Source organism: Bufo bufo, chromosome 3, assembly GCF_905171765.1.
Source record: "Bufo bufo chromosome 3, aBufBuf1.1, whole genome shotgun sequence".
In the NCBI taxonomy this organism is placed as follows: Eukaryota; Metazoa; Chordata; class Amphibia; order Anura; family Bufonidae; genus Bufo; species Bufo bufo.
Window position 1 is genome coordinate 542,776,930 of NC_053391.1, and position 14,411 is coordinate 542,791,340.

Consider the following 14,411-nt stretch of genomic DNA (forward strand, 5'->3'; position numbering starts at 1 on the left):
ACTCTGAAGGCCTGACTAGTAGCCTGTTGCTAGCTATCACTCAGTGTTGGGACACACTGATGTAAGTGTACCCTATAGCAACCAGGTTATAATATCGCTGCACTTAGATCAGGGACTGACATATGCAGATCTAATCCACTTTACATCTGTCCTAATGCTCTTAGTATTGAGCCATAGGGTGGATGGTCTGCAAAGTTTGAGCAGCTACAATGGGTCCTGGTGCACCCTGTTAGCGCTGCCCTGCTAGGTGAGCGGTATATGACGCTTCAAATCGCTCAAGTCAGGACAGCCAGTGTAGGTACAGATTCACTGCCCTGCCTATTGAGCGATGAGGGACACATCAGATTGCTCAACGCGTTTCTACATGACTACACGTGTCATGTGTCATCAGGAGCGATACATAGTTCATAATAATATCAGAAGCGAATGAAGCTGCCGCACTGTAGCGTGCATACATCGGCGCTGTGATGGCCAAACACACGCCGGATATAAATAATCTAACACCCGCCCCCAGAAGGTGTGTGCCAGCGTGAGCCACCAATCAGAAAGGAAGGCGCGTCCTCTGACACGCTCCCTGACGCGGCCGCTGCGAAATAGAGCGTGATACATTCTGGGGGAGGAGCGCAAGTGCACTCGAACATATGGGGGAACAATCATATGCGGTCTGTAATATCGAGTGACACCGATGTAAATGGCTAATCAGGATATGTAAAGGAGGCCTACACGCAATGTAGTAGTTAACCATCACACTGCCATACAAAATGAAGAAAGCAACTAAGGCTACTTTCACACATCAGACGGACCCGCTCTGAACGCTAGTTTCATCAGACGGATCCGCTCCTATAATGCAGACGTTTGCATCCGTTCAGAACGGATCCGTCTGCATTATAACTTAGAAAAATTTCTAAGTGTGAAAGTAGCCTGAACGGATCCGTCCAGACTTTACATTGAAAGTCAATGGGGGCGGATCCGTTTGAAGATTGAGCCATATAGTGTCATCTTCAAACTGATCCGTCCCCATTGACTTACATTGTAAGTCTGGACGGATCCGCTTGCCTCCGCACGGCCAGGCGGACACCCGAACGCTGCAAGCAGCGTTCAGGTGTCCGCCTGCTGAGCGGAGCGGAGGCTGAGCGCTGGCAGACTGATGTATTCTCAGCGGATCCGCGTCCACTGAGAATGCATTAGGGCTGGACGGCTGCGTTCGGGGCCGCTTGTGAGTCCCTTCAAACGGAGTGCACGAGCGGACACCCGAACGCAGGTGTGAAAGTAGCCTAACATGGAGTAGACCAACCCATATATAAAACACGGGATGAGGTCATAGATAAGATCACACAGTGCATATGTCACAGTACAGATTCACCAAACAATTGTCCACGGACAATATCCATCAGACTGGACTGTGCTGGATGACAAAAAGCTTGCATGCAGCTGCTCAGCCCTGGAAACCCCTGTCACAAAGCTGCAGGCGCACAGTTTCTGTCCTGACATCAATGCCACAGGAGGTTTGGCACTCTGCAGTTGTTGTATCAGCAAAGCATTGGCAGATTTTTTGCACTCAGCGACCCCGCTCTGTAACTTAGTTGAGTTGATGTTGTTCCTAAAAGCCACTACTCAGCAATAGTACTATTCACAGTTCATCATGGAATATCTAGGAGGGAAGACATTTCACTGACTTGTGCAACAGTGGCATACTATTACAGAACCACACACATTCAGTGAGCTCTTTAGAATGAGCCATTCTTTCAGAAATGTTTGTAAGGCAGACTGAATGGCTAGGGGTTTGATTTACACACCTGTGGCAATGGGCCTGAATGAAACACCTGACTTCTATGAGCAAAAGATCCTCCAATACTTTTCTGAATATTGTGTATCTATATCATAGAACTCAGCTTCTCTCTATCATATCCTGCTCTCAGAAAGGGCAACAGAAATTACATGACAGGTTCACTTTAACCCGCAACAGTTTTTCCCGAGCTCTACTCGGGCTTTGGAAAAAAGGCCTAACAGTTCAGCCCAAGCAGATCTTCGGCAGCAGGGCAGGGGGCTGCTTTAACCCCTTAGGGACATAGCCTTATTTCACCTTAAGGACCAGGCCATTTTTTGTAAATCTGACCAGAGTCACTTTAAGTGCTGATAACTTTAAAACGCTTTGACTTATCCAGGCCATTCTGAGATAGTTTTTTCGTCACATATTGTACTTCATGACACTGGTAAAATGAAGTAAAAAAAATTTTTTTTTTGCATAAAAAAAAAATACCTAATTTACCAAAAATTTGGAAAAATTAGCAAATTTCAAAGTTTCAGTTTCTCTACTTCTGTAATACATAGTAATACCCCCAAAAATTGTGATGACTTTACATTCCCCATATGTCTACTTCATGTTTGAATTATTTTGGGAATGATATTTTATTTTTTGGGGATGTTACAAGGCTTAGAAGTTTAGAAGCAAATCTTGACATTTTTCTGAAATTTACAAAAACCCAATTTTTAGGGACCACTACAGGTCTGAAGTCGATTTGCGAGGCTTACATAATAGAAACCACCCAAAAATGACCCCATCTAAGAAACTACACCCCTCAAGATATTCAAAACTGATTTTACATACGTTGTAAACCCTTTAGGTGTTGCACAAGAGTTATTGGCAAATGGGGATGAAATTTGAGAATTTAATTTTTTTGTCTAATTTTCCATTTTAACCCATTTTTTCCACTAACAAAGCAAGGGTTAACAGCCAAACAAGACTGTATCTTTATTGCCCTGACTCTGCCGTTTACAGAAACACCCAATATGTGGCCGTACACTACTGTACTACTGGTTTTTGGAGGGCTGATTTTTATGGACCGGTTTATTTACACCGTGTCCTGTGTCAACCCCCCTGATGCACCCCTGGAGTAGAAACTCCCTAAAAGTGACCCCAGTTTGGAAACTACGGGATAAAGTAGCATTTTTTTTGGGACTATTTTCAGGGTAAATATGATTTTTGGTTGCTCTATATTACATTTTTGTGAGGCAAGGTTACCAACAATTGAAATTCTGAAATTTCATCTCCATTTGCCATTAACTGTTGAGGAACACCTAAAGGGTTAATAAAGTTTGTATAATCAGTTTTGAATACCTTGAGGGGTGTAGTTTCTTAGATGGGGTCACTTTTAGGGAGTTTTTACTCTAGGGGGGCATCAGGGGGGCTTCAAAAAGGACATGGTGTCAATAAAAAAGGCCATCAAAATCGTCCTTCCAGAAACCATGTCGGTCCTTTCCTTTTGCGGCCTCCCTTTTACTGATACAGCAGTTTACGACCACAAATGTGGCATTTCTGTAAACTGCAGTATCAGGGTAATAAATATTAACTTTTGTTTGGTTGTTAATCCTTGTTTTTTTACTGGAAAAAACGGATTGAAATGGAAAAGTGTTTTTTTACGTGTTAATCTGGGGGGGTTAGGTCATGGGATATTTTTATAGAGTAGATTCTTACGGACGCGGCGAAACCGATATTATCCTTTTTGATACAAAAATTTTTTTTTTTTTATCCGATTATCTTATGTGGGGGCTCATTTTTTGCGGGATGAGCAGACAGTTTTATTGGCCCTATTTTGGGGGCTATATGACTTTTTAATCGCTTGCTATTAAACTTTTTGTTATGTAAGGTTTTTTTTTTGGCCGTGTTAATCTGGGGGGTTGGGTCATGGGGTATTTTTATAGAGGAGATTCTTACAGATGTGCCGATACCTAATAAGTCAATTTTTTTTACATTAATTTAGGTTTTAGACTATATTATCCTTTTCGATACCAAAAAATTTTTTTTGTATCTCTAAAGTCTAAGAGTCATTTTTTTTTTTTATCCGATTATCTTATGTGGGGGCTCATTTTTTGCAGGATGAGAGGACGGTTTTATTGGCACTATTTTGGGGGCTATATGACTTTTTGATCGCTTGCTATTAAACTTTTTATTATGTAAGGTGACAAAAAAAACAACTTTTTTTGCACCTTTTTTTTTCTGGACCGTGTTAAACTGGGGGGTTAGGTCATGGGGTATTTTTATAGAGGAGATTATTACCGACGCGGCGATACCCAATATGTCTACTTTTAATAAATTATTTTAGTTTTTTTGGGTGTCTCAAGTCTGAGAACCAGTTTTTTTTATCCGATGTCAGTGCTAAATTGGGAAATAAATTTAGTACTCCATGGAAGTGTGATACTCCCTGAAGAAACCAATAACGCAGAGGCCCGGATGATCGGGGCACGTGTCACATTGAGTTGTGGTGTCCTTCCGTATCCCCCTCCTGTGACACACTGCATCTTTTTTGGGTTTGTCCCTTCTTTCCAGTATGGGGGACCACACCTGGAAAGTGTTGGCCAGGGACGATCCGGGCGCCTACAGTTCCCGAGGTACTCCGGCCTGCTCTTTCCCGGTCCGAAAAGATCAGGGCCTTGAGGACTGCCTCATAGAACTGGAGGAATGTCCCTGTGCTGCCAGCGCTTCGGGATAGTACAAAAGAGTTGTACATGGCAACCTGTACCAAGTAGACCGCAACTTTTTTGTACAATGCCCGGGTTTTGCGCATGGCGTTATATGGCTTCAGGACTTGATCAGAGAGATCAACTCCTCCCATATACCGATTGTAGGCGACGATACAATCGGGCTTGAGGACCGTTGCCAGCATCCCTCTTGTCCTTATACCTGACCAGCAACAGGTTTCCAGTGGTAAGGGCACGGGTCTCACCCCTGGGGATAGGTACCTGGAGGGGGAGGGCAGGGTGGCCGTGTTGATTTTTCCGCACGGTCCCACAAGCGGATGTGGATCTGGCGGCAAGGGACTGGAACAAGGGGATACTGGTATAAAAGTTATCCACGTACAGGTGGTAACCCTTATCCAGCTGTGGGTGCATAAGGTCCCACACAAGTTTCCCGGTAACACCCAGAGTGGGGGGACATTCTGGGGGTTGAATCCAGGGAATCTCGCCCCTCGTACACACAAAATTTGTAAGTGTACCCTGAGGTACTCTCACAAATTTTGTATAGCTTCACGCCATACCTCGCCTGCTTGGAGGGCACATACTGGCGGAAAATGAGTCTCCCCTTGAACGCAATGAGAGACTCATCAACCGCGACCTCCCTTCCAGGTACATAGGCCTCCATGAATTTGGCCCCAAAGTGATCGATGACCGGCCGTATCTTATACAGACGGTCATGGGCAGGATCACCTCGGGGGGGGACATGCTGCATTATCGGAATAATGCAGACATTTCCGTATGGCCTCAAACCGGGAGCGTGTCATAGCCGAACTGTAAAGTGGGGTCTGGTATAGGACGTCCCCACTCCAGTACAGCCTGACACTGGGTTTCTTGACCAGGCCCATATGCAGCACGAGGCCCCAAAATGTCCTCATTTCGGCTGCACTGACCGGCGTCCAGCCACCGGGCCTGGCCGAAAAGGAGCCCGGGTGTTGAGCAACGAACTGTTGGGCGTACAGGTTCGTCTGCTCCACCATCAGATTTACCAGTGAGTCACTGAAAAAATTACAAAAAAAGTCATATTCAGTGTAGCCCACTGTGGAAATCTGGATTCCTGATTGGCCTACAAAATCAGGAATCACGGGCTCGTATCGCTCTGGGCTACACCAGACTAGTTCACCGGCAGGGTGCTCCGGTGGATTTAACTGGTGGGCTGGGAAACCAGTACGAGCCCCAGAGCTGCTCGTACTAGTGTGGGCCACAGGGTCCCTAATATGGCGGTCCCCTTGCTCCGCATCTCCGCCGCCTTGGGGGCTCATCATCATCGCTAGATGATTAGGAGGACGCGGATGACAACAGGAATGTGGGGTCATCCTCGTCCTCACTGGGACTCTCGGAGTCGGAGGCAAGCTGGGCGTATGCCTCCTCGGCCGAGAACGTCCGGCGGGCCATAGGGGAGTGTGTATGTGCGTGTGTGCAAAACTTTATTTGGTGTGCGTGTGTGTGGGGGCACGGGTGTTCACGAACTCACCCTAAAACTAACAGAAAAAATAAATAAAAAATAACTAAAAAAAAGGGCAAAAAAATGTAAAAAAAATAAAATAATCAAAACCGCTGATCAACCGTCCGAAGTTGATCAGCGGTGGGGTGTGCGATTCGCTAACAGTGGCCGGACGCTAAGAGTGCCGGCCACAGTCAGCGTACACAAAAAAATAAATAAAAAAATCCTGCACCCCAAAAAAGTGGGGGGAAGGGCAAGCGGCAGCACCCCTGGGGGGTCTAGGGTCACACAGCTGTGCTGTGGACCCCAGACACCCTAACTTAGGGTGATGCAATCAAAGTTTTCAAACTAACTTTCCCTTTATTTTCCCTGCCTAACCCAAACTTTCCCTATGCACCTGAAGTTCAGATGGGGGGTGCTGGGGCACAGATCGGGTCCTGGGGGGCATAGATGGGGCGATGCTGGCAGCGATGGACGACGTGCAGGCAGCTCCTCTCTCCTCCGGAGCGCTTGCATCATTTGAATCTGCTGCCGGCCCGCCCACAGACCAATCAGAGGCGATCCTGAGAGGTGATGTCACCATCACCTCTCAGGATCGCTGGATGGTGATTGGTGGGGTGAAATCACACCACCATCACCATCCTGTTCCGGGTTATCGGGTCTTCAGAGACCCGAATAACCCGGAAACGCAGAAAACCGCAGGTCTGAATTGACCTGCGGTTTTCTGCGATCGCCGACATGGGGGGGGGGGGGTCCCAGGACCCCCCGGCGCATTTAGCCTAGGTGCCTGCTCAATGATTTGAGCAGGCACCGGGTTCCGATCACCGCCCGCCGGTGATCGGAACCATACATGACGTACCGGTACGTCATGTGTCCTTAAGAGGTTAAACCTTCATATCTTGGGCTATGTAGAAAACTGTTCACTTCTTTGAAAGCTGACAAACTGGACTTTAAAACAAGATTAGAATCACAGCATTAGCTATACCACATCAGGAGATACAACATTTAGAATTCGGGTACGGAGCGATAGCTGCTGAAAGCAGACTTTAGCTGCTTTTAATTCCAGACAAGCAGAGCAGAGAGGAGGATGAGGCCTTTCTTTATCTCAGTGTCCTGAAGTAACTTGTCCTACCGTGTGATTTGGACAGGTTTTGTGTGCACTAGGTTGGTGGACATTTTATTTCTCCTAGTAATTGCTCCCTAAACAAAAGGAGCCATTATAACTAGTGAAAGTTATTTGGGAATATATTCATAATAAAGTCATATTTAAGTATTTTCATTTTTTTTTATTCCCAGAGAACCCCTTTAAAGGGAACCTGTCGTGTGGATATTTGACTATAATCTAACTAATTATATACAATCATTAACTACTAAAAAGTGCCTTAGATGTATTCACTTACTGGTGTGACAGATGGTTACCTCATAATATACACACAAAGATGACACATGCTAATGAGCTGATTTGAGTCCAGCGTGATGTCAGTGAGTCCAGCGTTTTTTTAATTCAGAGCTATAGCCACTTCCCTGCCCACCTGCTGCTGATTCATATGGAAAAAAAAAAAACTGTCAATCAGCAGCAGGTAGGCGGGGAGAGTCAGGAGCTCATGAATATTCAGGACTCATCATTATGAGCTGGAGCTTTTCAATACAAGATGTTGGCAGATTAACTGGGTCAATTAAAGAAAGTGACCCAGCATTTTGCTAAGAGAATCAGTCACTTATTTATGTTGCCCTTAGTTAGGACACCATAAAACTGGTGACAGGTTCCCTTTAACTTTAAACTAGCTAAAAGTAGCTGGCCACCTTCTGGAGTTTTTATGGCAAACCTACCTCCTGTAAAAACATCCTCCATATGAGCTATTGCTTTGATACCTTGGATGCTTCAGAGGGACTGAGGCTATTACAACAAACCGCTTAGTGGAGCCACACACCACACAGGTAACAGAGAGTGCATATAAAAGCTGCTGCTCATTAACCACATCCCCACCTCCTCTCTCTACTTCACATCTCCTCATGAACTCCATTCCTGCAGAGATTCAGCTGAAGATCTTATCAGCTGTATTCAGGATCTCTGACAAGCAGAGCGGAGGATGAGGCAGCTCTTCAGCTCAGTGTTCTGAAGTAACTTGTCCTCCTGTGTGATTAGGACAGGTTTTGTGTGCACTAATATGACAGCAGCCATTTTATTTCCTCTGATGATTGCTCCCCAGACAAAACCATCCATTATAACTAATGAGGTATTTGGGAATATATTTATAATAAAAGTTATATTTCAGTATTTTCAGCAATTTTAATTTTCTTAATTCCCGGATAACCCCTTTAAAGACTCTCAGGGTTTCCCTCAATCTGCACAGTCCTGCTGACAAACATACCTGGTATTAAACAGCACTAAACTAACAAAAACAGGATAGTGAATAAAGTATTACATTGGATACAATACTAGTTATTTGTGAGCTGCATGAATACCTTGGGGATCCATAACCATAAAAGTGGTCGAGAGGCCAAGCTAACACCTGAGCCATTTGAATATAACTACCTCATTGCCAGTGTATATCTGATATATTCTTATGTCTTAATGGCGCTTATTTTTATATACGCTTGTATTTCAATGTATGTTATTTAAGACTTCATGTAAAACCCTTAATAAAAATTTTACAACATAACCATAAAAGTGATTTTTCTACACTTCTCTACAGCAGTTATGTCATAACTAGGCTTGAGTGAATCAACCTTCAGATCATAGATCCGAAGTCGATTTGTTCAAATACTTTGATTTTAATGCTGCTTCCGTACAGCATTGAAATATATTGGCTCAGTGGAGCCAAAGTTCATTTGCCCAAAATTGCACGAGACTTCAGTGAATTCCTACTGTATTCCTATATGCATATGTAAACAATTTAAAATAGCAATCCTGGCTGGTACCTGTTTTTAAATACACAGATATGAATACAGTAGTAATGCACCGAAGTCTCTCGCAAATCAGGCAAAACGAACTTTGGCTTCACGGAGCCAATACATTTCCATGCTGTATGGAAACCGCATTAAAATCAAAGTATTTGAATGAATTGACTTCAGATCTATGATCTAAAGGTCGATTTGCTCAAGCCTAGTCATAACCACAAAAATGACTATGCTTTGCCTATGAACAGAACACCTATATTTCTCATATTATACTCCATTCAACCACTAGTTAGATTCACTGCATTGAAATTTTAAGGCATTGCTACAGATATTCCATAATTCACAAGTACAGAAGTCTTACCAAAATGGTTTTGGGGTGGCCTCCTCTCAGATGATTCCGATTATTATCTTTCCTCTCTGAACATATAACAGCAGATACATATCCTCAGTAAAATTGTCTTCTTACCTGTCTCTCAGTAAACCATGTGTGTACATCTTCCTTCTGCACATTCTTGATCATTACTGTAATGACGACCTGAGATTCTGTTTGATACCAGTCATGTCTTCATAGTAAAATAAAAAAACAACAGTCAAAGCAGTCATCATTTGGAGTCTACAAGAAATGCATGCAAAAATATACAATCATTTCCATTTGTATCATATGGATACAAGCAAAGTTCCCAGAATAATTCCTCCAGACACCCAGTTGACGCACTATGCAATACACAGTGAATGGTAAGCATTTACTAATAAAAATACAAAAAAAATATTTTACAATATATTACAATTATTATACCGTAATTAACACAACATGGATACTATAAGTAAAAAAGTCAAACAACAATCCTTTAGGAAACAATGATATGTTATATTGGATATGCCAAATGTTTAATTGGGCCGAAAAACATTTTGAATGGGCATCAATAAAAGTGACTAAAAAGTAAAAAAAAAAAAAAAAAAAGGATGATTGGCACATTTACTGCTAACACATTTGCACTGTATAGTTTTTATGCATAAAAAGAATTCCTCTCTAAAGGGCCTTTTTGTAATAAACTATTAACTGAAGGCTCTTAGCCTGCATTGCTTGGTGAAAGATTCACACCTACGAGCTCTTGTTCCTCCATTTTCCAGTCCCCGGCTTCTTTTCTTCTGGTTGGGTATGGTTACTCTTGCAGCTGCAGCCAATAACTGGCCCCAGTGGTGACATGTCTCTAAGTGAGACATAACTCCTGAAGCCAGATACTGACTGCAGTAGCCCAAGAGATCATGTCCATAGCAGGCCAGAAGAAAAGCTAAGAACTGGAAAATGAAGGAGAAAGAGCCAGGTTGCAGGACCAAAGCAGTGGAGAGCAGGTAATTATTTTTTCAGGAGGTGTACAGGCTAGTGGGCTTCAGTTAATAGTCAATTATCACCAGAAAACCCAGTGATGCTGACCATACCTCAAAGGGGACTGGAAGTGAATTTGTAAATCCAGGTCTTAAACAAGATATAGGAACACAAGGAAATTGCCTATGTCTGCATGTAATCTGATGTGCATTTCTGTGGCAGAAATCTGAGACTAAGGGTGCATTCACACGCGAGTATGTATTTTGCCATCCGCAAAAAATACAGATCATGTCCATGTTGCATCCGTTTTTTTTGCGGACCCATTGTAACAATGACTATTCTTATCCACAAAACAGACAAGAATAGGACACGTTCTATGTTGTGCTGTGTTTTTGTTTTTTTTTACGGATCCACTGACATGAATAGGTCCATGTGCGATCCGCAACAAAAATGCAGATCAGATGCGGAACAAAAATACGTTATGTGGATGGGGCCTAAACCTTGGATTTCTGCAGTTGGATTGCATAAGGATTAGCACCACTGTCACCATTGGGCCGACCCTCTGGTTTTCTGTGGGAAATAAGTGAAGTGTCACTTAGTTGCCCTGGATCTACAGTCATTGGATTTGTCACGTATTTCAGCATGCAATCCATATGAACAGAGACTAAAAGTTTTGTAATAAATTGGTAATACGTATAGGAGCAAGGAGACTATGAAATGCATTGTACAAATGCATATATCCGATAAGCAGCTGGACTTTCACATCTGGGAAACTAGATGCTGGATGGACTTTCACATTCACCGTATGCTGGATGTTCAGTGCAAAAATGCGGGCTGAAAATATATACAGTATATATATTTTTTTACACTTTTTCTGTACCATATACAAAATAAAAATAAGCAGTCTGCTTCTGCATAGTAACTAAGATAGAGGAAAAAGTAGAACAACACTGCCGACTAGTGGCTAATCTCACATACTGCAGCATCTAATTTAATTGTCCTGCAGCCATTTTGCTTTACAAAAATAATTTTTTATTTTGATTTTAACATTAAAAAGCTAGAGCCCACTTTTCTGAAACAGAATATTACCTCTATCAAATGAGCTAAGTAAAAATAAAACAAAGAGCTAACTAAAAATAAAACAAGGAATCTCAAATAAACAATAAAAAAAAAGGCCCTCAAAGGACAGTTATGAAATTTACATCTGTTAAAGATCTAGTTTGCACGTATAAAGCGCAAAGCAAATCAAATTGATAAAAATGGATCATGACTGAGCAAGCTAATAAATTCTACTAACAATCTCCTCTAGGAGGAGGAACATAGTCAGTTCAGTGCCCCACAACAATGGGCCTCAGTGAATGGGCATTTAGTGCATGGACCGGAAGCAGCTCAAACTGAAAATCTTCCGCAGTGTTTTTTCCTACACATCATATGAACATATCTTTATCGGCAATGATACATGGCAAAAAAAAGTGTGTGAGTTAGCGGTCTACCTACTGCAACCTATAGGAAGCTACCCTGTATGTCCATTCAGTGCAGTACTGGATTCATATAACCAATATGTCCCTCATTACAGCCTGCAGAGTGCGAGTTGGCCTTGTCATGCACTGATACATACTGAAATGTCATTTCATGGTATAAGGCTGGGTTCACATCTACATCCTTAAAAGGGTTGTTCAAGTTATATTTATTGATGACCTATATCCTCAGGATAGGTCATCAATATCCGATCGGCTGGAGTTCGACACTCGGCACCCCTGCCGATCAGCTGTTTGAAGAGAAGGCGCGTGCCGTGCCAGCGCTGCCTCCTCTTCATTGTTTACCTGCTAGCCATTGCATCTGCAGCGGTGAGCAGGTGTAATTACACCCAAGCCGCTCCATTCATTTCAATGGTACGGATAGCTATAGAAGCGATTCTTACCATTGAAATGAATGGGGTGGGTTGGGTGTAATTACACCTGCTCACCGCTGCAGATGCAATGGCTAGCAGGAAAACAATGAAGAGGAGGCAGCGCTGGCACGGTGCGCGCCTTCTCTTCAAAAAGCTGATCGGCGGGGGTGCAGAGTGTCGGACTCCAGCCAATCGGATATTGATGACCTATCCTGAGGATAGGTCATCAATAAATATAACTTTGACAACCCCTTTAATGCAGTTAGTCTGGTCTGTCAGGCAAAGAGACAGAGTTCACTGTGCCCGGCGTACATGCCGGCCCTCGGCTGGGCGAAAAACATTTTTTTTTTTTGCATTTTTTGTCTAGCCGAAAGCCGGCACATACAGGTGAAACTTGAAAAATTTGAATATCGTGCAAAGTTCATTTATTTCAGTAATGCAACTTAAAAAGGTGAAACTAATATAGGAGATAGACTCGATACATGCAAAGTAGGGCTGGGCGGTATGGCCTACAATCTATATCGCGATATAATTTGAAGCATGTGCGATACTTTTAAGATGTGTATTGTGTAACAAATCTTTTTCCAAACAATGTAAAGATGAAGTGTTAGTAAAAACACAAAATTGTTGAAAATAAAGTGCAAAATGTAAAAATGCCATTGCCATCATCCATGTCCCCCAGCCAGCGCTATCAGCCCCATGCCATTGCCATTTGCCATCATCCATGTCCCCCAGCCAGCGCCATCAGCCCCATGCCATTGCCATCATCCATGTCCCCCAGCCAGTGCCATCAGCCCCATGCCATAGCCACACCCCCCCCCCCCCCCCCCCCCCCGGTAGATTCGAACCCCTGCTAATATACTTACCTTTCCTGCAGTGCAAAACAAAACATGCAATGCAACAGCTCTGTGCAAACCAAATAAAGTACAAAAATGCATAATTGCTAGGGATCAACCAATTATCGGTTTTACCGATATTATCGGCCGATATTCAAGATTTTGAAAGTTATCGTTATCGGCATGTATTTTGCCGATATTCCGATAACGAATCGGGAACACGGATCGCACTGCTCTCCGCGCAATCCGTGCTCCCTCAGCAGCACAGGGGAGAAGGAAGCAGTGTCTCCCTCCCCCTGTGCCGCCGCTGCCACCAATGAGAGAAGGAGGACAAGAGGAGGGGAGGGGCTGTGGCCACTGCGCCACCAATGAAGATAACTATCTCATTAATTCATATACAGGAGGCGGGAGCTGGCTGCAGCATCACATAGCCGGCTCCCGACCTCTATGACAAGTAGCTGCGATCTGCGGTAGTTAACTCCTCCGGTGACACACCTGAGGGGTTAACTGCCGCGGATCACAGCTACCGCTCATAGAGGTCGGGAGCCGGCTATGTGCCCTGGCTGCCATAGTCAGCTCCCTGCTGCTGTGTGCACAAAGCACAGGGCAGCAGGGACAGTGTGAAGTCCTATTCACCCTGATAGATCTCCATCAGGGTGAATAGGACAAGGGTTCTAGTCCCTAAGGGGGCTAAAAGTTAATACAGTACAGTATTGTTTATATCACCCAACCCTAATGCAAAGTGAGATATTTCAAGCCTTTACTTGTTATGATTATGGCTTACAGTTTATGAAAACCCCAAAGTCACAATCTCAGGTACCCTTTGCTCAGGGGGTATGGAATAATTAGCTGACTAGAGTGTGACAATTCCTTTTAATTTGCGTTACTGAAATAAATTGACTTTTGCACAATATTCAAATTTTTCGAGTTTCACCTGTATGCCGGATCCAATTACAGTGAATGGGGATCCGGCGCAGCACCGGACACTGTAAACTCCAGCAGTCTGTTCCTCCGCCAGAATAGATCACCGGAGACAAAACCGCAGATATGAACCCAGCCTAACTAGTCAAATTTGCTATTCCGGAGTCTTGAAAGGCCAACAATCCCTGTGAAGCTTTAATGATAAATGTGACTAATCATGCAGTGAGAAATCCTCCTGTAGCATAGCTAGGCAGATTTGCCTTTCAAGGTCCTGGGAAAGCTGGGTAACAAAACCATGTGGGGCTGTAATGTAGATGTGCTATATTAACAGATCTATCTGTACGGGTTTGTTCACATTCCCTGCAATTCCACTGCGGAATTTCAGTGAAAAAAAAGTGAAGAAAAATATTTGCCCTAACTTGCTATTTTGGTGAATTAGGCCTTAGGACTCATGCACACGACCGTTGTTTTGGTCCGCATCCGAGCCGCAGTTTTTGCGGCTTGGATGCGACCCATTCACTTCAATGGGGCCGCAAATTGCGAAACGCACACGGACGCCATCTGTGTTTTGAAGATCCG

The 14,411-nt window shown here is 43.6% G+C and overlaps 1 protein-coding gene across 1 annotated transcript in view; it reads right to left on the reverse strand.

The window, feature by feature from the left end:
* SUGT1 (SGT1 homolog, MIS12 kinetochore complex assembly cochaperone) overlaps positions 1-14,411 on the reverse strand; it is a 137,778-nt gene that overhangs the window by 53,256 nt on the left and 70,111 nt on the right. The window contains exon 10 of the mRNA XM_040425388.1: positions 9,324-9,420. Coding sequence (XP_040281322.1) covers positions 9,324-9,420 — 97 coding nt within the window. The remainder of the gene's footprint in view (positions 1-9,323; positions 9,421-14,411) is intronic.